We start from the raw sequence: 27,244 nt of genomic DNA, 5'->3' as shown, positions 1-27,244 counted from the left end.
ATATGCTATCAGTACTCCATAGCACAACACATTTGCTCCTCTGTTTGGGGTTCTGCATAATTGTATCAAACGGTGTTTGTGTGGAAATAAGCATGTCAATTAGTGCGCGAAAAAAAATAACAGAGACAACTTAGATTGAAGGCTTCGATATAGAGAGAAGAGTCATTCATGTTTTGATTCTGCTAATCGATCGAATTTCTTGTATGTCGCTTTAATTTTACTTCTATAGTTATCAAGTAAGCGTGAATGAAAAGTTTAAATTTTGATGCTCTTCTTAATATCACTATTTAAGTTTTAAGTGACACACACAACAACTTAGGCTTCCATAAAATAACAATTGCATTAAGCCAAAACCAATCAGAAATTCAGAACTCCTTATAGTACTCTGCAAATTCACACAGGCTCTTTGAAATCAGCTAGCTGCTGTCATGTTGTATAAGATGCAACGAGCTAAAGGGCTATCATTCTTGAGAGTTATCAATATCATATACCTGAAAATGGTACCCTTGGGAGTTTTACTGCAAAAGGTATCCAAAATTGCGTTCTTGAAGATTTGTGCAAAAGGATGCATAAGGTGCTAGAATATGTTTCTTATAGAGATCTTTTGTCCAAATTTTGAAAAGATTCAAAGAAACAACTACTAAGGATAAAACTCTTACCTATTGTTGGATCTTCTCTCTCAATCAAGACATGAATGGCTTTTCTCTCTATATGAAGCGTTGCAAGAATGACGAGTATAGAAATTAGGGCTAATGGGTATTGAAATTGGGTTAATGGGTCTTTATTTTGGTTGGGTCGGATTTTAAGAAATGAATCGGATAGAATACTAAATAGAAAGTAAAATTTTAATTATAATAAAAATATATACACATGGAGCCATGTAGGCGCCACGTAGACTAATAAAAATGGTGACACAATACTTAACTGTACAAGGGCAAATATGTACCCAAAGTTGGATGATAAGAGCAAATATATCAAAAAAGTATGACGAAGGATAAATATGACCCTTTTCTAAGAGTTCAAGGGCAAATATGACCCTTTTCCGTTCTTTAAAATTATTCCTCCCATGAGATACGAGTGGAAATTGAAATAAGTCCGTACGATTCAATAAAGGGCGTATAATTATCGACTCCATAGTAAAAATTTAAAGGATTAGGTTTTTAATTTCATCATTTTTCTAATGGGAATATAAGTCGAAATGAAAAATTTCAAGAATCTTATTTTCTTCCGAGAAATAGAGAGAAATGAACAATATGAAAATAAGAACTTACATTCGTAAAATTTGTGATAAATGTCAACTAATTCGTAGGCGGGTGCATTATAGTAATTTGTTCCAATTCGAGAGGTCGAAACATAAACAAAGACATGACTAATCAGACTTACTAGTAGAGTCGATGTACAAATAAAGAATTTGCTTTGATGTGAAATTTATTGTTAGGTAACCAATGAAATATCTCATTTTATGTAACAATCTATTTGGTGTGATCGCATCGTCATTTTTTTCTTTTCTCAATTTGTCTTTTACTTATTATTAATAATCTTATTTTATCATTTACCAAAATGTAGTCTATCACATACTTCACTTTTCTGGTAGGTTTATCCTTCAAGTTATTAATATCGAAAGAAGTTCCGATCACAGACGTACAACTTCTAAAAGAAGAGAAAAGAGAAGAGGGGCAAGGGCGGCAAGACCAGAGAATGAGCTAAGATCACTTAGGCCTTTTACTATGACATTATATAAAGACAAAAGATAAAATACAATATATTCAAACGTTATATAACCAAAACAAATACAGAACTATACAAATATGATACATTATGAAATAATTTTTTTTTAAAAATACATTATAAAATAATATGTAACAACCATCTAAACGGAGTTTTAGTAATCATAAAATTTATGAACAGAGCTCTATCGAGAAGCTAAGAAAGTTAATGAACGAGAGGACAATGGGATATCTGAGATGAAAACTATAGCATGTTGTAGTGGATACATAAATGATTTTAAGATAGATTTTAATAAATATGCATATGGCGAACCTCAAACAAGTAGATACAGACATGGCATACGTAACATCTTACGTGGATATTTGAATTCTATGTGGCTTTCTACATATATATTATGACACGTAAGACATGTCAAAGTATAAGTATTTCTCAGTTGGCCAAGTATAAGCATTTGTAGCCATAGCGGCATAGTACATATTTGTAAGTGCAAATGCCTACAAATATTTCATATTGATATTATCAACCAATGGGCCTTTTTGGTTTCAACGTGGTGTTGCCAAATTTTATCTTCCACTTTATATCTCCATACGTAACTCTTCTCTCTAAATTCATTCTCAATTTTCAGATGTACTTTTACTTGATATTTTAGGTATGTTTTTACCATTCTTTCTTAATTTTTCTATTTTACTGTGGGAAGTGAATTAAGACTTTCACATAATTTATTTTCATTCGTCAAAATAAATATCATTTCAAAACATCAATTAAGACGACTTTGCCTCCTTCTAGTATATGCTAGATGAGATAGGCCCGTGCAACCACTGGTCCAATAATATGTATTATAGCATATATTTGTTTCGATAAATACGGTTATCACCATATAACATACCATATTCAATTGAAAAATACATTGAAGTATATACAATTAATTATGTGTTTAGGTAATTATACAAAACCTCATATATACATTGTAAGATATAGATGCAATTCCTAATGATAAAGAAAGGATCAGAATTCAGAATACCTTTTAGGGTCTGAGACGACTTAGGCTAGAGCCCAATAATATAGACAAATTTGGGCCAATGTATTCTCTCTTTCAGATGGCCCATAATGTGTATTAGAGTGCATCGGCCCAAACCAAATTTTAGTTCCTATCTTCTTCTGTGAGGCAAACTCAAGCTTTCATCATCGTCAACCGACATAATATTTGTTATAGAATAATTATTTATTAAATTTTAAAAAAAAAATTAATTAGGGGAGTTCACCAGAATTGGTTGATTGGGCCCATATAAGATAGAGTTTTGCTTGTAAGGTCAACATGTCTGCTTTAACACTTCAAGGGCATTTAAGTAAATTTACATGGCAGAAAGAAAAGTTGAAATAGAAGAAATCTCATAATCTTTGTGACGATGAAGGATCAAAAGCTAGTGATTTGTATTTTAGCTAACAATAATTAAGAGAATTGTGGAGTAGCGTAAAAATATTTTAGCACAAAACAGAGAAAACGTACGGTAGTTTTTTCCCCAATATAGTGTTGATAGTGATATATTTAAAAATTACATAAAAAGTATTATAAATAATAATTTAAATTATTTTTAAAAATATAAAAGAATGATACCCTACTCATTATTATTCTCGAAAATATAATTAGATGAGAAATATATAACTCAAGAAGAATTTAAAAGGTACTACTTCCTTTGTTTGAATTGATGTAATATAGTTGGAATTTCATAATTTTAACTTTTAAACTTTGATCATGAATTCGAGCACAGAAACTTAAAGTTTTTTTTAATTAAAATCTATATATTTGGAAACAAAATAAAAAAAATATTATAAATCATAATAATTAACAACTTAGAATATTCAAAAGGTAAACATAAAAGTTTCGATAAAAAAAAACTTTCGACTCTCAAAATTATGTCACAAAAAACTGAGACGAAGGAATTATACGTAACATGTATTACTATATTATATATTTTGATGTGATTGGTACTTACTACGTACTCATGTGTTACATTTTATTAATCTTCAAAATCTTGCTCGACCAAATGCATCATATTTCTATATAATATTAATATTAATTAATACATCAAGTTTTTAGTAGTCAATATATATTAGGAGGAACTTTAATTGAGTTAGGTATACTTACTATTTCTCTTTAATTAGATTTGGGAGTATATATTAAAGAGTATTGAGTTCTTCCACACAGTACCATTTGGTCATGAAAACATAAATGCTAACACGTTTCATCCACATAACTCATTGTCGGTACGTTTATTATAATTATCAATCTGATTTATTTTGTATCCTCTTGGTTGAAAATATAAGGAGCCTAATCAAATTCAATCGAAAGAAAGACGCAACTCAACACATGCATAGAATAATATGTCATGGTGAAAGAGTTCAACGCTATATAAATTTCATATTAGCTCTCCATTAAATTAATATGAGACTTAAATCTCATACCTTATCGTAGATCATAATAGTTTCGCTTGTGCTTTTACACCTTTTCTAGTTCAAGTTATAAATAACATGGAAACAACATGCAATTAGAGAGTTTGTCAATGGAAAGTTGGTGTAGGTCATTTGTCAGTTCTTGATTGTCAAGTATGTGTCCCCTACGGTCCTATAGCACCATTAATAACTATTTATCCCTTAGATTGTGAAAACAAAACAACTAATTTATTTTATTTTATTGAAAATATGTAATAAAGAAAATAGATTTTGAGTTTCATTTAACTTTATGTTGAGAAATACATATCTTGTACATATATTCTTGTATATTTAGTTTCCATATTAGTAGATCAAATCCCATTAATTGGGGATCACGATTTCTTACCTAAAGCTAGGCTAGATTGATTTGTATCAAGCTATATACATATAAATTTGTGAATAAAGAAAATCACTTCAGCAAAATATATTGTTTTCTCTTCTTTTCCAAGATGGTATTAGAGCTTGATCAATCCAAAAGTCCAAACACTAGCAATAGGAGTAACAATATGAATTCATCAAGTTGAATGGGATCAATTATCCATCCTGGAGCAAATCAATGATGCATGCTCTCACAGCCAAAAACAAATTATCGTTTATCGATGGATCAATTGAACCGTCATCGGAAATAGATAAGCCAACAAAGTATGCGTTGTGGAATCAATGCAATAGTATGATTTTATCATGGCTTGCTCACTCGGTGGAACCAAATCTAGCTAAAGGAGTCATCCATGCCAAGACGGCTCACCAAGTATGGCAAGATCTTAAAGATCAATTTTCTCAAAAGAATGCACCAGCAATATATTAGATTTAAAAATCATTGACTTCACTCTCCCAAGGTAACATGAACATTTCTTCCTATTTCACAAAACTCAAAGGTCTTTGGGATGAGTTAGATACATTTCGAACATTTCCCACTTGCAATCAAATTAAAGCACACACCGATCAAATTGAAGAAGGCCGTGCAATGCAATTTCTAATTGGTCTTAATGATATCTATAATCTTGTTCGATCTAATATTCTCATGATGTCTCCCCTACCTAATGTACACCAAGCATATTCACTTGTTATTCAAGAGGAAACACAGAGACAAATGACGTCGGAATCAACAAAAAGTTTCTCTATTGTGGTTGCAGTTCAAAGGCATACCAATAGCTTTTTCAACAAATCCAAGGATAAGCATTGTAAGCATTGCAATCGAGAAGGACACACAATTGAGAATTGCCGCACTCTGAAATTTCATTGCAAGCATTGCAATAGAAAAGGTCATACAGAGGATAGATGCAAGTTTAAAAATGGCACTTGGTCTTCCAACAACTCAGGAAGCCAAAATAATCGACAACAACGCGGATCTTAGGGTAACTCTTCTCATGTTGCTAATGTAATAAACGCTCATCAATCTAAGAATGAGATTCACTCGCAAGATACCAATGGTTCACATGGATTTTCAGCAGAACAACTCCGACAGACTACTCAGGCAGTAAGTTTGTTCACGTAAAATAATAGTTCTCCCGGTAATAGCGACGCCTATGCAAATGCAGCAGGTTTATCTCTTTTTCATAATGTTTCAATTAATTATGCATTCACTAGGCCATGGATCTTGGACAGCGGAGCAACTGATCACATTACTTTCGATTCCACATTTTTCACTCAAACAAAATCTCCATCTATACCCATTGTCAATTTACCCAATGGGTCACCAGTATCAATTTATTCCACTGGAACAATACCTTTTAACTCAGATATTACCTTAAACAATGTTTTACATGTTCCTTCTTTTCTATTAAATTTAATATCTGTTAGCAAACTCACTAATGACTTAAATTGTTGTGCCCTTATGTTTTCCACTTTTTTTGTACTACAGGACTTGGTTATGTGACGACCCTAAAAAAAATGAACTAGGTGAACTAGAGCCTCTCATGTGTTTTGATGGTTGATCATGTGGTGTTTATGGTCTAAATTAGCGTGTGTTGGTGTGAAACATGTGGGGATGACCCTAGGGGTTTGAACATGGGTTTCGGGGTTTAAACGTGTGGGTACGCCTCCCAAAGGAGTTTCCCTAAGGGTCCTTGAAAAGGACCCAAGCATTGACCTAAAAGCTGTCAAAAAAATAGCAGCCATCAACGAGCCCCATTGATAGGGCGTGGATTGGCTTCGTGAGTTGAGACTTAGTCTCCTCACCAAAGCCTCCCTAACACCCTCTCTAAACCTTTTGACGAGCAGCCAGGACGGGCCGTCAATCCATCCACGGTTCGTGGATGGTGGCCGTCAATTGGCACTTTGTTGTTGTCCAGAAGTCTGCCTAGGTAAGTAAGGGTCAACTTCAAATGGTCATATCTCATAGCTCAAACGAATTAGGTGGTCCATTACCTATCCAATTAAAGATATTTGAGTCATCTTTCCAACACCACTGAGTTTTCCTAATTCCGATCTCGGAGTAAAAAGTTATGCCCAAAATAGTGAAGCATTGTCAGGCTGAAATTCTTCACGACCCGTTTGACGGGCCGTGGTGATGTCGACGGTCCATAGAGATGGCCTTGGAGTTTCCTTGGCCGTTTGGAGGTTGGCAAGCCTTAGGGGAGCTACTGCCTAGGGACCACGGGCACCTTCACGGGCCGTGGTCCCCCTTCATGGTCCGTAAAGTCTTCATTGGTCCCTGACGGGGCTGCCCTAATAAGGGGTTTTTAAATAATTTCATTTTAATTGTTTATTATTTGGGGTTTGATTTTAAATGTTTTATATGATAAATGTATAAGGTTTTAAGTCTTTTAACAAGTCATTTACTTAGACCCCAAATCAAAACCCTATTTCATTTCTCTCCCAAAGTCTTCTCTACAGAAACTCCTTTGGAGCTCAAGGTCAAGTCAAGCTAGGGTTGACGATTTCATGGTGTTTCTTCTTCAATTTCATTTGGTTCTTGAAGATTAAGGTATGGGGACTCTTCATTTTTGATTTATTCTTCAATCAAAAAGTCAATTCAAAAGATTTCAAAAGTTCTTCAAAAACTCAAAAACAAACCTAATTTCAATTCTAGCATGGATTCTTGCATTAATTGATTTTAAATGATGTTTTATGTTGTTATTAATATGATTATTGATGGTTTTACGAAAGAAATCTTCATGAACCTATGTCTTCTCAAATTCTCTAAATTTGGCCTAAAATGTGTCTATTGATTTTGAGTAATTGATGAAGGATTATTGAGTGGATTGATGTGGGTTGTTCTTATATGATCTTAGCTATGTTGAATTGTTGGAAATTTTTATTGGATTGTATAAGGTGAGGTAGTAGTCTTGAATGGTCATAAATTGAGAGTTAGCCTTTATGTTGGTTATTGGATATTGTTTAGCTTGGCTTGTATAGTTGAATGTTGTTATTATCATTGTTATTGTATTGTTAATTGTTGAATATGAGGATGATTAAGATAGATATGGAAAGAGGGTAAGTTGGCCTAACTTTATGAATATTGTATAATTGGCATGGAACTGAGTATTGTGGCTTATGGCTTTTGAAAGGTGGTAAGATGGCTTGATCTCTTAATATTGTTATAATTGTTTCTTAGGTTGGATCAACCTTTGGTGGAAGTGTTGCTTGTTGCTTTTGAATTATGATTGTGGCCATGGAGGGCATTATATGAGTATTGTTGTGTTATTATATATATATATATATATATATAAATGAAGCTATATGTAAAGTTCTATATGAAGCTATATGTAAAGTTTTATGTGAAGCTATATATGAAGATATGATGTGAATGAGTTTATGTGATCTTGTGATGATCCTATGTAAAGTGGATAGCATTATGATCTAAAGTATGATTTCTCATGATGTATATATGTGATGATGTTGGATTATGAAGTGTCCTCAGATGATAATGTTGTGACTTGATTAGTAGACTAAAATGTCTCTTCTTGTTACTTAAAGTCTTGAATGCATGAATATGTGAATTGGGTTAGAACTAAGAAATGGTGCCCTTTCTATAAATGCTAAAAGAGGAATTCTAGTCCAAGACTTGAATCGGTAGAACTAAGAAATGGTGCCCTTTCATAAGTCTAGCTTTCCTAAGTAAATGGATAACCTTGAAGTACGAGCCTTAGGGCGTTGTTCCCTTCTTGAGTGAAATGATAAACTTAGAGATGGATGGAGCTGGAACGGCATGAGGATCCTTATCTAAGAAAGTTAAATGAGCTATCCTTATGAACCTTGATTGGCTATGACTAAGAAATTAGGTCTTTCTTGGGAAGAGGTACTATGAGTTGATTGAACTTGAAAAGGAACCCTCTCTAAGTACATATGTGATTGAATACTCTATGGGAAATAAGGCTAGCACCGAGTGGATGTGGTTAGGAAGGTGGCTTAGTTGAGTATGAGATTAGACACAATGAACTTCCTTGGACATCCCCTAAACCATGTGCCTGCATAAGTTGCTTACTAGTTCTACCCTTGGCAAGTAGAACAACCTCCACGGAGTAGGATAGACTCCGGATTCCATACCTAGCTAGTATGGTCTATGTCGGTTATGCCTATTCCCATCATATGGGATTTGCACTCTAGTATTGGATAGGTTCTACAAAGTGTAGGTAGTAGTATGTGATGCTACCTATACATGGCACGAGTAGGCCTAGAAAATATTAAAGTGAGTTCCCTAATTCTAACGACTATTATGTGAAAGTCCCCTTATGTGCTTGAATGTCTCCTAAATGGTTTCTTAAAAAATGTTGGACTATTGATGTTATGTTGTAAAGGAAATGTCTTTATCTAAGGTAATCTTGAGGAACACTTAAGTGTGCTTGAAGAGGTTGTATGGCCGGTCACTTATTGTCTTACTCAAGTGTGTCTTACGGTTATATTAGGTAGAGGTCCTATGGTAATGAAATGACATGTGTTCTTTTAAAGTTAAGCATGAGTTGTATATGGATATATGTTGAGTATGTGTATGGTCAGCTATGGTCTTATATGTAAATGTTGACTTGTATTATGTCTCTTATACTTGTGAAGTGGAGGTTTTATCAAAATGATATGAAAGCATACATTCCTTGTAAATGTCCGTTGTGCATGTTTTTGCATGGTCTCCATATTTAGTACTTAATTGTGCTAACCCCTTTCTTTCCCTTTTTTTTTACTAAGGTGTAAGGAATGGGAGATGGTGACATGTCATGGCTACTTGACAGGTTTCTAAGTGTTGAAGATGAAGACTTGGTGAGTCCTCATAGATTCGAGGACAATACCCTACATGTTCCTTTTGATGTATTTCTAGTATTTTGTTTAAGTCTTGTATGGGCTTAGTCCCTATGTTGTACTCCAAAGTATTAAATGGTTTATGAGACATATATATTGTAAAGTTAGATATTTTAAAAGTCTTCCGCTTGGTTATTAATGAAAGTATTCTTCGTGTGTGAAGAAAGTTTTAAATTCCTTATGGTTTTTAGTGTTTATGCGATGAATGAATTCTAAGAGGCTTGTATTAGACCTCCGAGAGGTTGAGTACACCGTGTCGCGACTTGGGGGTGCTCTCGGGTCGTGACACTCGCATATCTTCAGCACATTCCATTATTCTAGCTAACATTACAGGTCACACAAAACCTTCATCATATGCTCAGGCTGTTCTTGATCCACATTGGCGACAAGCCATGAATGTTGAATTAGAAGCATTAAAATATAACAAGACTTGGAGCTTAGTTCCACTCCTTGTTGGTCAGAAACCCATTGGATGCAAATGGGTTTATAAAATAAAATACAAATCAGATGGAACGATTGAGCGTTATAAGGCTCGTTTTGTCGCAAAGGGATATACTCAGATTGAGGGAATTGACTATCAAGAAACTTTTTCTCCAACATCAAAACTCATGACACTTTGTTGTCTACTTATAGTTCTTTCTGCTAAAAATTGGTTCGCTTATCAATTGGATGTCCAAAATGCTTTTCTTCACGGAGCCCTACATGAAGAGGTGTACATGGAACCTCTACCAGGTCTGCGCCGATAGGGGGAGAACACTGTATGTCGGCTTCACAAATCTTTGTATGGCTTTAAGCAAGCATCGAGAAATTGGTTTCTCACATTTTCAGAACCTATCCGTAAAGCTGATTTTTAACAATCAAAGGCTGATTATTCCCTTTTCACCAAGGCAAAAGGTTCATCATTCACATCAATACTAATCTATGTTGACGACATACTTCTCACAGGAAATGATCTTCAAGAAATTGAACGCATCAAAAGGTTTCTTCTCAAACGCTTCCGCATTAAAGATCTTAGAGAGTTGAAGTATTTTTTAGGTATTGAGTTTTCTCGTTCAAAGAAGGGCATCTTTATGTCTTAGAGAAAATATGCAATAGACATTTTGCAAGATGCATGAATCTTAGGAGCAAGGCCTGAAAAGTTTGCAATAGAACAACATTTGAAGCTAACTTAGCTTCTACAGATGGAATTATACTGAATGATCCAACAAAATACAGAAGACTAGTTGATAGATTGATATATCTCACTGTCACAAGGCCTGACATTGTCTATTCTGTTCGGACACTTAGCCAATTTATGCATGAGCCTAGAAAACTTCATTGGGATGCTGCTGTGCAAATTCTCAGATATATCAAGGGTACTCCTGGTCAAGGTTTGTTATTTTCTTCCACAAACAATCTTATTTTAAAGGTTTTTTGTGATTCAGATTGGGGTAGTTGTTGAGCCACAAGAAGGTTTGTCACATGATACTGTATTTTTCTTGGAAATTCACTTGTCTCATGGAAATCAAAGAAACAATTAGTTGTTTCTAGATCATCAGCAGAGGCGAAGTAGTGAGCTATGGCGAACACTTGTTTAGAACTTACATGGTTAAGCTATATACTTCAAGACTTAAGGGTCTCAAATGTGACTCCTGCAAAACTATTTTGTGACAATCAAGTTGCCTTACATATTGCAGCGAATCTAGACTTTCATGAGTGAACAAAACATATTGAAATAAACTATCACATAGTTTGAGAAAAGTTGCAAGCAAAATTGATAAGTCCTTCATATGTTCCTACACACTTTCAATTAGCAGACATCTTTACAAAAGCTTTGGGAAAAGATCAATTTGTAACATTGCGCAACAAGTTGGGATTTCATGATATTCACTCTCCAACTTGAGGGGGAGTGTTGAGAAATACATATCTTGTACATATATTCTTGTATATTTAGTTTCCATATTAGTAGATCAAATCCCATTAATTGGGGATCACGATTTCTTACCTAAAGCTAGGCTAGATTGATTTGTATCAAGCTATATATATATATATATATATATATATATATATATATATATATATATCAGATTGTGAATAAAGAAAATCACTTCAGCAAAATATATTGTTTTCTCTTCTTTTCCAAGACTTTAAGAATTAACTTATGAGCCGAAGATTGTTCAAGATTATATAAGAAAACTAATTTTTCGTCCATAATTAAATGTGTAACAAACTCAAATTACCCCATGATCAGGCCTAGAAGTGCTATATTTGAAGCGTGAACAATGTTTATATATATAGGAGCCCGTGCTAGCACATGTCCAATATTTATTATTATTTTTTATTTCAATTTATGTGACATAGATAAAATTTGGCGAGTCAACCAATTTTTAAATATTTAAAATTATTATTATTGTGATTTATAGTACCTTTTACGTAATTTTTAAATGTATAACATATGAAAAAGAAAAATAAGACAAATAAATTAAAACAGAGAGAATACAAAAATTTTAAAAATACCCTAGGTTAGAAACATACATGTCAACCGACAATAGTCGGCTTCTATATAGAACTTCCTTCGTCTCATTTTAGGTGGTGTTGGATTTGTCATGATGTTTCAGGAATTTTTTTTTTTTTAATTTATGATCTAAATAATATTATTAGATATTTATGTGATTGTATATTATTTCATTAAAAATGAAAGAAAATATTTATTAATATTCATATTCAAAGTAGAGAATTTTCCCAAAGCCACGAGGTGACAAAGTAGTAGTAATAATTCATTTCAACAACCATGTGATGGCAAAGTAGTAATAACACATTTCCACAGCCAATGCGATGGCTCTTAAATATAAGCCACTTACATTTAGCTAACCATTAATATAGTGTAGTTTATACATAAAATGACAAAACAACCCTCAACCTTAATTTTATTGACAAAAAACTAACATTCTGGTACCTTTACCTAAACCTATACTTCTAATATGGTAGAATATATGCCCCAATCCAACAAAGGGCAATTTGGTCTTTTATTTTGTGTTTGTGGTATTCACATGTACATCTAAGTTGTTGGTAATTATACTTCTCGATCTTTTGATAATCACAAAACAACTAAAATCCTTATAACAGTTACCATTTTATCCTTGGAGCTAGCTGGCAGCTACAAGGATATTACCATTTTATCCTTGGAGCTAGCTGGCAGCTACAAGGATATTACCATTTTATCCTTGGAGCTAGCGGTTAGCTACAAGGATATTTTAGATATTTAATATTTTTCTTATGTATTGCAACCTCTTGTTCATTATGAAGAAAAGATAGACTTAATATATAAACATGTCATTTCATTTAACGTTAGTTGGCATCTATGTCCTTCAACTTTCACAAATAAATACAAACTTAAGCTTGTATAAATTGAATAAATAAATATACATATACTACACGATATAATACACATAAATGCTACATAGGATGCAAATTAACCACGTAGAATATCACATAAAATGCATATATTTACTTATTCAAATTTAAATATCTATTTATGTCAAAATTAAAAAATATAAATACAAGTCGAAGCTAACCTAAATAACATCTTTATTTATCTATTATGCCTAAAAGATACAACTATTTATCTAATGACTTAAAAGAGGCTTAACTTTTTGCCCACAATTCTTTTCTAAGCAGCAATTGTTGAAAATGCTACAAAGTGGCCCCACACAAACTTTCTTCTACTTTAAAAATTTATCAGAGTAATAGTACCAATATTTATCACGTATTTATTTTATAGAGATAATTTGTTATAACACAAATATGTATAATTTATTTTAAATTATAATTTTACAGTTATTTAATAATAAAACTTAAAATAAATAATTTGTAAACTAATATTATTAGTAATTAATCATTGAAAACCTTAATATCAGTACGAGACAAAACCTTCATTTTGGAAAGTGAAGTCCCAACTGAAACTTTGAAAGCGACAGCTGTCCCCGTCAATTTTTCTCGATTTAATTTTTGTAAAATATTTTGCTGAAAAAAAAATCAATTAATCATTGAAAAGAAGAATATTGGTTTCCCTCATTTATAATTAGCCAAAGTCATTTTCTTTTGAGAGCACATATTTATATTTATTTTAAATCCTTATTCTTTAGCCTTCAAAATATATATCACTTAACATATTATTCTTATATTTATCTCTTAATTTTTTTTAAACAGAATAAATAAAGTTGTTTAATTTATTGGACAAATAAAGATAAAAAGTAGATTTGTGTAAAATATTAAGTTCATTTGAACCCGTGCATACTTCATTCCCTGCCTTTTGAAGTCAACCAGCTAATTAATTAAAAATACTTAATTAATCTCATTAAACTAATTAACAATTTACTTTTTTTTTCCTGTTTCCCGCCTAGTGTTTGGAGCCTACATAGAAGCCCCGACTAAATTAGGATCGTGCATTGGATCACCCATTTGGGGATAACGTTGCCATCAAAATTTTCTCCACATTCAAAGCTCAAATTCAAAACCTCTGATTAATTGTAAAGCAATTGACTTAAACATTAACAATTAAGTTTGTCCCAACCTAGCGTGCACCACTTACCACTGTAGAAATTAAATCAAGGTGATTGATGAAACATATAGGTGCCCTATAATATAATCTTCTTCCTTAATTTAATAATCATAAATATATCCAACAATAATAATTACGAGGATGCATGCATGCTGAATCACAATGAAAAGAATAATTAAACAAATTAATCTAATTAACCTCCCTACTTAAGAGGTCTACAAGCCAATAGAGTAAATGAGCAAACATAATCACTAAGTTTTACTCATAATGACAACATTTTGTCATCTTTTTGAAGACTCAAAACTTGTTTAATTTTTAATTCTTTTGAGACAATAAAACACACTAATTGATTTCAAAGACATAGTTAGCTTGCCACTAATATATTCATTTATATCGTCATCAACCCTACTTATAATTAATTAAGATAACACTAATTAAAAGTTACTATTGTGTTTGGTACGGAGGAAAATAAGTTCCTCAGGAAAATGACTTTTCTAATAGAAGTAAGGAAAATACGTTGTATATATAAGTGACATTACAAATTTATTATCCCTCCCACCCACCCACCCACCCACCCAATCCCCCCAACCCTCCCGTTGACCATCCCACCCCACGCAACCCCGGAACTACCACTTTCTATTTCATATTATCTTCATAATATTTTGCTAGATGACATATATATACCTCAAACACTAAAAAACAAGTAAGAAACCATCTGCTTTACAAGAAAAAAACATTTTACATAAAATATATATATATATATATATATATATTCTTAAATTCTACCAAACACTTATGTCGTTTTGGTTCTGCCAAATTTTCAGTATAAAACTTGCTTCTTACATAAATGCTAACATGGATGTATATAATATAAAATTGGACTAAGATTATTTGTGTGTTTGATTCGAAAGGAAAAATTATTTTTAAAATATTTTAATTAATTAGATATAAAGAAAATTCGTACCAAACACACCCAATAAATGATCACATTAGACAAAAAGTATATTAATTTTTATATTTATTTTATTATATTGATAAAAGGAGGATGTGGGTCCGAAATGATGAAGTCATGTCATACGCTTAAAGAGTAAGGAAATATAGAAAGCATATTCCTTCATTCTTTGGCTGTATATGTTTACACGTTCATCACATTTTAATTCAACATAAATAGTCATAATATATGATTTATATAATACTGATTAGAAAATAAATAAATAATGAATTTCATCGATTATTTGCGTAAAATCTAATAAATCAAAGAGGTGTAAATTGTAATGAATGATTGATTACGAAAAAAATAGTGGCATTGGTCTCTTGCCTAGTCAAGTATCAACTATCAAAAAATATATTTATGTCCCCTGAGCCCTACCAAGCAAGACTTTTTATTTTTATAAACGGAAAGCGAAACAATATACTCTTTCTAATTCATATTTAGTGAGTCATTGGAATATGACATATTAAAAATATTCTACCAAGCAAGAGTTTTTATTTTTATAAACGGAAAGCGAAACAATATACTCTTTCTAATTCATATTAAGTAAGTCATTGGATTATGACATATTAAAAATATTTAAGGATATAAATTAAAAATATTATTTTTTACTATTTTTCTTTTGATTGTTCTCAAACTATTCTCTTTAAAAAATGTTAAGTAATTGAAAATCTTATTAAATGAAGGATAGATATAAAAAAAAAAACAATCCAATTATTCTTTTTGAATTTCGAATTATATAAAAACTCAATACTCTTTTTAGCTCAATTTATGTGACATTTTTCATTTTTTAAGAATCAAACGGTTCAAGTTTGACCAGAAAGTTGTGCGTGAAATCTTTAATTTTTTTAACGAAATTTACATATTTAGAAACTACATAAAAAATATTATAAGTCATAATAATTAACAATTTAAAAGATATATAAAAGATTTCTGAATAAAGAAATTTGAAAAGTATCATATAAATTGAAACAAAGAAAGAAGAATTAAGGGGCAATTAAAGGTAGGTACTGAAATTGTCAGGCATTTTATGGGATTAATTTGGGCCACCATTAATATAGTAGGAGTAGTAACTATTTATATTTATTTTACATCACATGGGTTAAGAGTACGTACCTCCATTTCAAATATATAGCTCGATATATTCTTTTTAATATATGTTTCTTCTTTATAATTATTTGCACCTCTTTCTGGTCTATGTTAAATGAATTATTGAGTTTTTTTCATAATATAATTAAGTGAATTATTTAAAGTTGAAGTGAATTGTTGAATTTATATATATATTCACTTCATTTAATTGGGTTTTTTTAATTAACTTTTTTTTTTTTTTTAAAGAAAATAGTTTGGAAATAATTAATATGGCAATAATAGAAAGTAACAATTTTTTAATGTTATGTCACGCCCCGAGCCTACACTCTAGGCGGGACTGGCACTCGGAGACCATTTTTGGCCCCAAACGAATCCTTGGCCTGACTTACTTAACTCAGTGGAAGACTTAACTCAATGAAACAGTCTCAAATAATAACTTAAAGGAATAATAAGTTGGCCAAAGTGGCACTTAAGTCTTAAACAACATCCGAAAGATAAAGAAAGACATCTGAACTAATAACTCTCTGACTGTCTATGAAGCCTCTAAAATACTGAGATGGATGTTGGGACAAACCCCACAACATCCTAATAAATGAAAGACTGAAAGCGAATAAAAGAGTCCTCCGGAATGCAACGAGGCTCACCGATTTTGAGCTGCTCAACTGGATCAACGAGGTGCTGGATGCTGATCATGGTTACCTACGTCTGCATCATAATAAGATGCAGGCCAACTGGCATCAGTATATTGAATGTACGAGTATGCGAGTTAGAATGCTAAACCACACATAGGCTAGAAGGAATCTAAAAGAAACTGAATATCTTACCTGGCTCAACTCGACTCAACCTGACTGACTCATTTCAATATAAAGCAATTTAAAGCAAGTGCAATATAAAGAAAAGATGTTTAAAACATAATATAAACTCTGTGTGTATGCAAAGATACAATAAATCTGAGATGTATGTAGAAATACAAATGAACTGATGTATATAGAAATACAATAACTGTTGTGGGAGTTTCTCTAACCGACAACCATCACATAAGAGCTATAGTGATGATACATCGATCAACCTCATGCTGCCAGAGCATTCTATAACCCGGCCATAGGTACAGAACCTGAACTGCCTAATAGATCCACTAGTCTATCTTGAAAAGGATTCATCTAAAAAAAGTATGATCCTTTTCTACCCATGGTGGCTACATGGTTCTATGAGGGTTGTGGGTTCTTTGAACGCTCCCTCAATTCGGTGCTCAATACTACTCCCAAAATATGCTAGCTCTTATGTTTTTAAAACATACTTCTTCTGTGATTTGAGATTAGTGCTCAAAAACTTAACTCAAAGGCTATCTTGGAAATCTCAGTTCCCCTGCTTGCTTCATTTAGAAAGCTATTACTCTTTTCTGAAAACTAGCCCGAAGGCTCTTTGGAAATCTCAGTTCCGTTCTTATTTAAATGTGAAAACATTTTAAATCTCTTTGAGAATACTTAGTCCCCATATACTTTTGAAGAAATGAACTTCAAACTTTACTCTTTACTCAACTTGAACTTTAAGTCTTAAAACAAAGTTAAAACATTTGGAAAAGACTTTTGGAAAACTCTAAGAACTCATCTTGACTTGACTCTTAGTTCTCTTGACTTTGATCTTAACTTTCCTTGAATTGGATTATGGATGCAAGGTTCATGATCTCATGTTTATGGATGACTTCATGATGTTTAGATGTATTTTAGAATGTTAGAATCGACTAGAAAACATAGGTACATCACTTAGGAATACGTACGATAAAGTGGGGAACGAATGGGGAGAACGGGCGTCCCTGGCGCTCTGAGAAGCGTAGGGCGTCCCTGGCGCTCTGAGAAGCGTAGGGCGTCCCTGGCGCTCTGAGAAGCGTAGGGCGCCAGGCCTCAAACCTTAGAGAGCTAGGTGGGGCGCTCTGGATGGGGCAACGCGCCAGAGGCCAAACCTCAAAGAACATTTTGGGACGCGCTGAGAGGCGAGACTCCCCAACCCCTGTACCCAGGTGTTCTCGACTTTTCTCCTCCGTTTTTCATCTCTAAACCCTCCAAATTTCCATGATACTTTCCCCAAACCCTTAGGATCAATTGTACGCTCAATATACAACCAATCTAACTCGCAAAACAACCCGGAAACATGAATCAATTCACCCCCCCCCCCCCCCCCCCAAGCATCAACAATTCAACCAACAAGAATTCTACAATTTGTTCTTCAAGAACCTCACTTTTCAACATGTAAACAACTCCAAACCAAAGGATTGAAACAAGTTGGTGTATGGGTGAACTAACCCAACACAGAAGATCTCACATACCTTAATAGGAATCACCCCCGACAAATTACACTCGCAATCTTGAATGATCTTGGCTAATTCTTGCCTTCTTCTCCCGTTCTTTCTTTCTTTCTCTCTTCTCCAAGCCCTAAGCGTATTCTAACTTATCAAAACTGAATTAAGTTCTGTTTTTACCCCTATAAATCCCTGAAAACGAATTAGGAAATTAATTAGAGAAAAGACTACTTTGCCCTTCCCTAAATCCGGATTGAAACTTTCCTCGATCCAACAGCCCAATTTTCGTAAGGCATATCTCACTCATACGATGTCGGAATTTTGCAAACTCAGCGGCGTTGGAAAGATATCTCCAAGGGCTTTCCAACCATATCAATAACTGCTACTAACTCATCCAGAGCTAGGAGTTATGGCCGTTTGAAAATGACCAAAACTCACTTTCTTAACTTGGACAATTTCCAGATTTTCTTATTCTTTCCAAAAATCATTATTTTCAGATTTTAAACTCTTTCTAGTCGTTTCTAGGTGCGAGATGTTACATGTTAAGTGTGTCATATCTTAATAATAAATAATTCACTTAACATGAAGTAGAAAAAATATTATATTTTTCACCTATTTCAAAAAAATTGACAGCTTTCTAAATTTTATAAAAATGTAACTTTTATTTTTTTTTATATCTTATTTGGTGAATAGATAGGAAGATGGAGAAAGATTATGACTGTGCTTAGCATTATGAAAGCCCACATGTCTGATCGACACGTCATTTTCTATCCATTGATTTTTATTAAAATTGAGATAATACCTCTAAGATAATTTTTTATAATCATACAAACATTTTGCTTTTTTTATTTTATTTTAAATTACAAGTTTCAATAAAATTACAAATAAATATTACTATGATTTTCGTTAAATTATAATTTTCAGAACTCTTTCATTTTTTTCATTTCTTAGGCTACGTACTTATTCAAACTTTGCACTACAACAAATAAAAGATTTATGCTGCAATTATAATATAATTATTGTTATATTATATTTAACGATAATAATATAATATGATTATTTATAATCAACATTCTGGATAAAATGACATTAACTCAATTACTACTAAATATGTTTATGACAGTATATTTTTTTTATTACCATTAGATATCTCTTTTTACTTATTACGACATGCATAATAAAAATCGAAGGAGTAATGTATTTATGTTTGATACCTTTTTAGTTATTTTTAAAAATAAAATTTAGCATATTAATTACGATGTTTGATTATTATTTTACAATCTCACATAACTAAAATATGTTTAAATTATGAAAATCATTTATATATTATTATACTAAATAAAAAATAAAATAACCAAATCCCACATAACTCTAACTAACCATCAAAGGACTTATTAACTTATAATAACTTATATATGTGGTTTCAATTTATTCATCATGAGCCATAACATGCAAGGTCAATCAATCTTAAATGGGCACCAAATAAATGTAATTAAATACCACATGTATATAAAGTGAATGAACTTATATGAGTGGTTGCTCCATAGATTTTAATAGTCTTATCAATTCCCAATCAAGGCAAGAAATTAAACTTGTTACTAAATGGAAAAGGGTTTGGACTATTGTGCAAATAAAAACATCGAATGGTGCTAGTATAGGACCATTTCACATGAATTTTGTCACACATTTCCACTTGAACCAAAGTTCTTTTGTGTAGTTATTATCAACTTATAATCTCGTACGAGTATATTGAATAGATATATTGTATATACTAAGAGTCTTATTATTTCTTCTTTTAGGGGCATCACTCTTTTGCCCTTCAAATATAGTGAAATTTATAATATTTTTCAAAATATTAGTTTGGAAGAAGACATAATATTCCTAAATAGATGGAATAAGTCGTATATTGTTTGATTATTCTATATGAACGTTAGATTTTGTTTGGCCAATAGGTTAAAATCAGTTTATTTTGAAAAGTGCTTCTTATTATATATATATTTTTTAAAAATGTTATCTGAAAGAATAACAATTTATGTTTTAGTTTAATATTTAAGAAGTATTTATGTTAGTAGTTTGCGAAGTGTTTTAAATGTCATATTACGAGAGAAGAAGCTAATACAAATTAATGCGGATGCGGTGAAGATGTTTTTTTTTTATATATATATAGGTAATCTTGCTTTAAGAAAAATACTTCTTCTTGGATAAACTACTCTTTCTTTAACAAATTCCGAAAATACTTTTTGTTACTATTCAAATAGATTTATTTTTTTATTAAAAATTTGATCAAACACCTTTATTTCTAAAATATTACTCCTAGTACTTTTGACAATATGAAAGCTTGACCAAATGCGCTATTAGTAAAAGTGTAACACTTGCATCCAAAATTTTCAAAAGTATACAAGATCAATGAATCATATGCAGGATAAGCCAGTGAATTTGAACAATTCCTCTTTTCCTTTTAGATTAGTAAGGATAGAAGGATTAACTTGGATGAAATCACACTTCACATAATCTTTAGAGATACTTAATTAACGTCAATCACCTAATTATCGCTAAACTGTATCTTTTAACAGTAATTAACACTCTTTGTAAATTTCTCTAAAGTCTATAACGACATTGGATCCAATAATAATTAATTAATACGGTTAGAAACTTTAGTACTCTTTGTTAATGTGCATATTTACGGCCGTTAAAAGTTGTTTTTATTATAGTGTCACCTGAATGGGTTGTGGTAAGCTAGTTATGATCACTCTATCCTTAATTAGAGATTTCGAGTTCAAGCAATTAGAAACGAAAAAAAGTATATTTGAAGCATCACCTTTAGAATTAAGCCCTGCAATGTGCGATATGTAGTCCAATGCGGATAGCCTATGAAAATTACCTTGATGAAGTCACGAAAGGGCAATCAAATCATGGAAAAAAGAAAGTACCCCACTTTTGTGGTGAGCTTAAAATTGTGTTGATCATGTACACACTTATTATAAGCTTCACTAACTCAAATAAACACCACCTAATTACACACTCTTCTTGAGAATTCCACACACACACAAAAAAAAAAAATCTTTACTTAAAAGAGTCAAAAAGCTAGCAATCTCTACTTGATAAAGGAGGGGCCTCTCCATTTGTCTTCCACTTCTCTTTGCCTTTCACTTTGTAACCAAAATTCAACAGAAATGTCTAAACAAACATACAGAATCTGTTGTTTCCAAAGGAAATTCAAGTTGAAAGAAGCTGAAGCACCTGATGAGATCAAAGACTTGTTTGAAAGATTTTCAGAAAATGGCATCATGACAGCAGAACATTTATGCAAATTCTTGATAGATGTGCAAGGTGAAGAAAATGTTACAAAAGAAGAAGCTGAAACTGTGATGGAATCTGCACTCAAACTTGTTCATGAACATCTTAATATTGTTTTTCATAGAAAAGGTCTCAATCTTGATGGATTTTTTCGATATCTCTTCAGTGATCTCAATGTTTCTATCTCCACAGACAAAAAGGTACTACTTTATAACATTATAATAGTAATCTTTTAACTTATTGTTTCTCAGGATATATTTGCGTTGCAGAAATTTCAAAGTCATTTTATATTAGCTGTTGTTCTCTTTGGCATCAAAGCCAAAAAAAAAGACTTCGATTTGTTGAGTACTAATAGTACTAGGCCTCTTATTAAAATTTGACTTTAGCTCATCGACTTTCATATAGATATGAAAGTTGGACTTGCTGTTTCCTACCTAGTAGAAACTGTTTCAGAGCAGCACAAAAAAGAGTAGCAAATCTAGCAATTGGTTATTGGGAAGAGATTGTGATCTTTCTATTATTCTTGCAATTTTGTCTTACTATGATGTTCATCAATAATTCTAGTTTTTTTTGTTGCATTTCAGGTTCACCATGACATGACTGCTCCATTGTCTCACTATTTCATTTACACCAGTCACAATACCTATCTCACTGGGAATCAACTCAATAGTGATTGCAGCGACGTGCCTATAATCAAGGCACTCCAACAAGGCGTACGAGTGATTGAATTAGACATGTGGCCAAATTCATCGAAAGATAATGTGGATATCCTTCATGGAGGGTATATAATGCTATACTTTCCTCTCTCATATTGCAAACTTAGATCTAGAGTGTACATTGTTTTCTCATATGCTTAAAGAGCGTTCATTGTTTAATAATATGTTAAAAGAAGAAGGGTTGTTAGAGGAGATGGTCGCACAAATTCCATTGTCGGAAATAATCTCCACGTGCTTAGATCTGCACGTGAAGAGACATGTTGAAGATATAATTAAGTATATACAAGTGTGCTCTTTTTGTTTGCTTAAACGTTTAGATGAGATGATCACATAATTCAGCAGGTTGCAGTTGAACAGTACCTAAGGAATAGCCTTAACGCATTTTTTCTCTTTCCGATTCCATCTTTTATCGTCACATTTTGAAAATGCAGGACACTAACACCTCCGGTGGAACTTATCCAATGTTTGAAATCAATCAAGGAACATGCATTTGTGGCATCTGAATATCCTGTAATTATAACTCTAGAAGACCACCTCACCCCTGATCTTCAGGCTAAAGCAGCTGAGGTAAGCATATTCCTACTATCGAGCATTGGAAACATGTCTCATGATTCGATGTTTTGTTGTGTGACTAACCGTGATTAAGTTCATCTCTAGATGGTCACTCAAGTATTTGGAGATATACTGTTCACCTGTGGGGCAGAATGCTTGTCAGAATTCCCATCTCCAGAATCTTTGAAGGGGCGGATTATCATCTCAACTAAACCGCCAAAAGAATATCTTGAAAGTAAGAAACCAAGTGAGAAAGATAATGGTTCTCAGAAGGGGAAGAAATCATCAGAGGAGAAAGCATGGGGAGCAGAAATTTCTGATCTTTCACAAAAAATGAAAGCTTATTCTGAGGTGATCATCATAAGAGATATTTTTGTATAAAAATCGTAAGTAAAGAAAATTGAGCCCTTGGTAGACTTGCCTGTTTTAGACTAAAATTAGACGACTTTGCAGAATAAAGACAATGGAGAATGTCAAGACGATGAAGCTGATTCTCATCATGAGAACCCCAATATACAGCAGAATATAGCTCCTGAGTATAAACACTTGATTGCTATCCAAGCAGGAAAATCAAAAGGTCCAATAAGTGAATGGCTAACCGTGGATCCTATTAAGGTGAAACGTATAAGTTTAAATGAAGAAAAGCTCATCAATGTTGCCCTCAATCATGGGAAAGATTTAATCAGGTAAACTCAAAATCACAATGCGATCTGTTCTTTTGTCAACGTTATAATATGCTATGCTTTTGTATAAAAAGGCAAAATCAAACTAAAGGTAAAGTATAATCAATATTTCAGGATTTTGGTGTCCTGATTCTGTTTTACTTTTGAAAGTTTGATTGGACCAGAAATGGCTGAAGCCTAACTGTGCATTGTTGTTGTTTGTTTCAAGAAATGATACATTGTTTTCCTTTCTCGGAGCTGACTTATTTGTCTTTCAACATCTTGTACTATCGAATTTCTCCGTAAAGGTTTACTCAGAGAAATTTGCTGAGAGTATATCCAAAAGGTATGCGAGTCGACTCTTCCAATTACAATCCACTAATAGGATGGATGCATGGAGCTCAGATGGTTGCATTCAACATGCAGGTTCCAATAAATTTCTTTGCTCTTTTGTTCTCAATTGAGAATTCATATTTTAGTGCTGCTAGTTTGAATTTTTGTGCCTGTACATTCCGTTTAAAAAAGGCATAATACCTAAACAAACATTCAAATTTGGCCTTAGCTGGCTAGTAAACACTCCAACTTTGTGTATGCACATCTAAACACCTCAACTCATCTCTATTGTGTCAGTTGAACACTCTAACTTACACAATGATCATCTACACACCTTCAAAATTTATGTGTCACATTAGCGTCAGGTATCCGCGAGACACAATGGAGATGAGTTGGAGTATTTAGTTGCCAGTTGAGTGACGCTATCATTTCTAATGTATAATGCAATTGTCGTCTTGCATCAGGGACATGGAAGGCCTTTGTGGTTAATGCAAGGGATGTTCAAAGCAAATGGTGGCTGTGGCTATGTCAAGAAACCAGAGCTTCTCTTGAAGACTGATGCAAATAATGAGGTCCATGATCCTAAAAGGCTTTTATCAGTGAAAACTACACTGAAGGTGAATAGATCAAATTATATGAGATACGTGAATTCTCCGCACTTATAAAATATGTAATAAAATTTTGCAATGTTTTATTTTCAGGTGAAAGTATACATGGGAAAAGGCTGGCATTTGGACTTCAAACGTACACATTTTGATGCATATTCTCCACCAGACTTCTACGTCAAGGTTGTCCTAATATATATACATATGATTTTAAGTTTAAGATGGATTTGTTTCATTTTTCAAAATTCTGTTTCCGTGTAATGCAGATTGGTATTGCTGGAGTCGCAGCAGATTCAAGAGTTAAGAAAACCAAGGCAATAGAGGACAACTGGATACCGATATGGAATGATGAATTTGAGTTCCCATTGACAGTTCCAGAGCTAGCATTGCTTCGCGTAGAAGTTCATGAATATGATATGTCAGAGATCGATGATTTTGGTGGACAAACTTGCATTCCTGTTTCAGAACTCAGAACAGGAATTCGAGCTGTGCCTATTTACAATGAAAAAGGAGAGAAATATCCTTCTGTTAAGCTACTTATGCGCTTTGAATTTGTAATATAATGTTACATGTATAGACTAGAAAACTGCACCTTCCATCGTAAACTCGGAATATGTACTGGAATTTAAATTACTTATCAAGACAGACTATATCCTAAAGTTGTTCTTAAAGTGGCACAGTTTCAACTGCTTTGTCCGAAATCAGAACTATTCTTGTTATGAACGAGTGAGGTTTGTTTAGTTGGCGTTAGACGCCTCCATTTCCAAAGATTGGCTGGGGCTTTGAGTCCCACGAGATATGTGGAGAATCACTGATGATCTCCCCGGGATAGAAGATAAAAGCTATGATGCTCGGACTCTTATAATATGTTGTCACATACGTGTCAGGTCCTCTAGAAATGCACTTCTTTTGGAGGATCTGAAACTCACCAGGCGATACTTTTGGAGAGTTCAAGCATCATAGGATAAAAAACCACTCTAGGTATGAACTTGAAATTACACAACTTTTTGCTTTTCTTGAGCAAGCATTACTTAATGCTGCTCCCTCTGTTTCACTTCATGTGTCTTGCTTTCCGTTTTAGTCCGTTTAAAAAAGAATGTTTGTTTCCTTTTTGATAACTCTTTAATTTCAACTTTTCACATGATATGTTTAAGACCACAAAATTAAGGTCGTGTTGATACATTCTACATATCTTTAATTTAAAACCACATAATACGAAAATCTTCTTTACCTTCTTAAATTATGTGCAAGTCAAAACCAGACAAACAAATTGAAACGGAGAGAGTAGTTGACTTCAGGAAATGTATAAATGGACTGGGAGCACCAAACAATCTTGTTATTAAACAAAAGGAGGAAACACTTCAATTCACTTAGCCTAAACCTTCAACTGGTGAATCAATTTACAATATGATCTAAAGATAACAACACCATCATGGACAATTCTATCAACTTTCCTTCCCCACAGCCTGTAGTAGTATAAGCAATTGAAGGAAGTAATATGACACACCTCCTATAGTGGCATATTGTAACTTTTCAGTCCCTTCTACTGCTGGAAAATCGCTATCAGAAGCGCGGTTAAATCCACCCGCTAACCATGCCAAATTCTTGTATTCTCCTTCATGTAACTTTGAAATAGCCATCAAAGATCTACAAATACACATTGGCAGAACATGTAACGTTCTATAGTTGAAACAATGGAGATATACTAACATTATATTGAAAATAAGCACGGAGTTCCAAGTTTCACTGATGAAAAACTCGGAAAATAAGATAAAAAAGTGATCAGTGAGCGTTATTTCTACGAAAAACAACAACTTGATGAATTACATTACTAACCTTAGTCCTTCACCACAAGCCACAAGGACCTTAGCATTATCCTTATCAGGAATTTTCTGTTCAACTTGCTTAACAAATTCATCATTGATCATAGTGAAATTCTGTCCAGTCCACAGCCCAATATAACCAAAATGCACCCACTTTTTCAACAGAGTAATGGGGCTATTATCCATATCCTTCAAAAAGAGGGGCACATGTAATGAACCCGAAACACACGCCTTCTCTCTCTCCCATTCTGGCCTAATGTCAAGCAAAATATATCCTTCCCCTTCCATCGCTATACCTGCGAGAGGCGAAGCCAGGATCTCAACTTTCTGTATTCTACATATATTTATTTGATAATTTTTTAAATATAAATATACAGTTCGAGGAAAAGTAACTGAATTGGATGATGTGTAATAGTGTACCTGCTTCTTTGGGTAATACAGGACGAACTTTACCGGACTGTATTAGCTGCTGTGCATTGGGGGAAACTGCACTGATTCTGAGAATTGTTGAGCGTTGATGAGGGATACTGGAAAATGATGGGAATTGGAGGTGTTTGTTGTGTTTTAAAATGGAGGATTGTAGTTGAATTAATGTCATTTTTCTTATTTCTTGCTTGTTTGCTTTTGCAGTCCTGAATCTACACCTTATCCTGGAAGAATTTGTTTAGTTTGGACTTTACCTTATCATGTTTGATTTTTTTTCTTTTATATATTTTGTCCCTCTAAATAAAAAAAAAAAAACTGAGAGATAATCTATAAGACAATAATGACTATGAATAGGGATGGTAATGGGGTGGGGAGAGTTTAAGGTTGTGTGAGGTGGGTGGGATGCATGGCGGATTGAAGTGAGTTTTTTTAAAATTAATGTGGGGCGGATTAAAAATTTCGCT

The 27,244-nt window shown here is 33.0% G+C and overlaps 3 protein-coding genes across 5 annotated transcripts in view; 1 reads left to right on the top strand and 2 right to left on the bottom strand.

Annotated features, from left to right (window-relative positions):
• LOC125827363 (tubulin beta-2 chain) overlaps nt 1–27,244 on the bottom strand; it is a 461,890-nt gene that overhangs the window by 371,027 nt on the left and 63,619 nt on the right. The window lies entirely within an intron of this gene.
• Nucleotides 21,367–25,276, top strand: LOC125827354 (phosphoinositide phospholipase C 2-like). The gene is made up of 9 exons (XM_049506661.1): nt 21,367–21,863; nt 22,248–22,444; nt 22,811–22,946; nt 23,037–23,282; nt 23,385–23,617; nt 23,902–24,019; nt 24,391–24,543; nt 24,628–24,714; nt 24,798–25,276. The coding sequence occupies exons 1-9, from the start codon at nt 21,540–21,542 to the stop codon at nt 25,092–25,094; spliced, it is 1,791 nt and encodes a 596-aa protein (XP_049362618.1). The 5' UTR covers nt 21,367–21,539; the 3' UTR covers nt 25,095–25,276.
• On the bottom strand, nt 25,837–27,053 carry LOC125827406 (rhodanese-like domain-containing protein 10). The gene is made up of 3 exons (XM_049506722.1): nt 26,775–27,053; nt 26,368–26,650; nt 25,837–26,178 (listed from the first exon to the last, which is right to left on the bottom strand). Exons 1-3 carry the CDS (start codon nt 26,950–26,952, stop codon nt 25,977–25,979), a joined length of 663 nt encoding a protein of 220 aa, XP_049362679.1. The 5' UTR covers nt 26,953–27,053; the 3' UTR covers nt 25,837–25,976.

Source organism: Solanum verrucosum, unplaced genomic scaffold (assembly GCF_900185275.1).
Source record: "Solanum verrucosum unplaced genomic scaffold, falcon-dt-bn FXZP01000138.1, whole genome shotgun sequence".
NCBI classification, from domain to species: Eukaryota; Viridiplantae; Streptophyta; class Magnoliopsida; order Solanales; family Solanaceae; genus Solanum; species Solanum verrucosum.
The sequence above is the reverse complement of the archived record's forward strand: the minus strand, read 5'-3'. Positions and strand labels throughout refer to the sequence as shown.

Coding starts and splice junctions, on each gene's coding strand:
- LOC125827354 (XM_049506661.1), top strand. CDS start 21,540: ATGTCTAAACAAACATACAGAATCTGTTGTTTCCAAAGGAAATTCAAG. Junction 21,864..22,247: donor CTATCTCCACAGACAAAAAG/GTACTACTTTAT, acceptor GTTGCATTTCAG/GTTCACCATGACATGACTGC. Junction 23,618..23,901: donor CATGGGAAAGATTTAATCAG/GTAAACTCAAAA, acceptor TTCTCCGTAAAG/GTTTACTCAGAGAAATTTGC.
- LOC125827406 (XM_049506722.1), bottom strand. CDS start 26,952: ATGACATTAATTCAACTACAATCCTCCATTTTAAAACACAACAAACAC. Junction 26,651..26,774: donor TGTATTACCCAAAGAAGCAG/GTACACTATTAC, acceptor CGCCTCTCGCAG/GTATAGCGATGGAAGGGGAA. Junction 26,179..26,367: donor GCTTGTGGTGAAGGACTAAG/GTTAGTAATGTA, acceptor GTGTATTTGTAG/ATCTTTGATGGCTATTTCAA.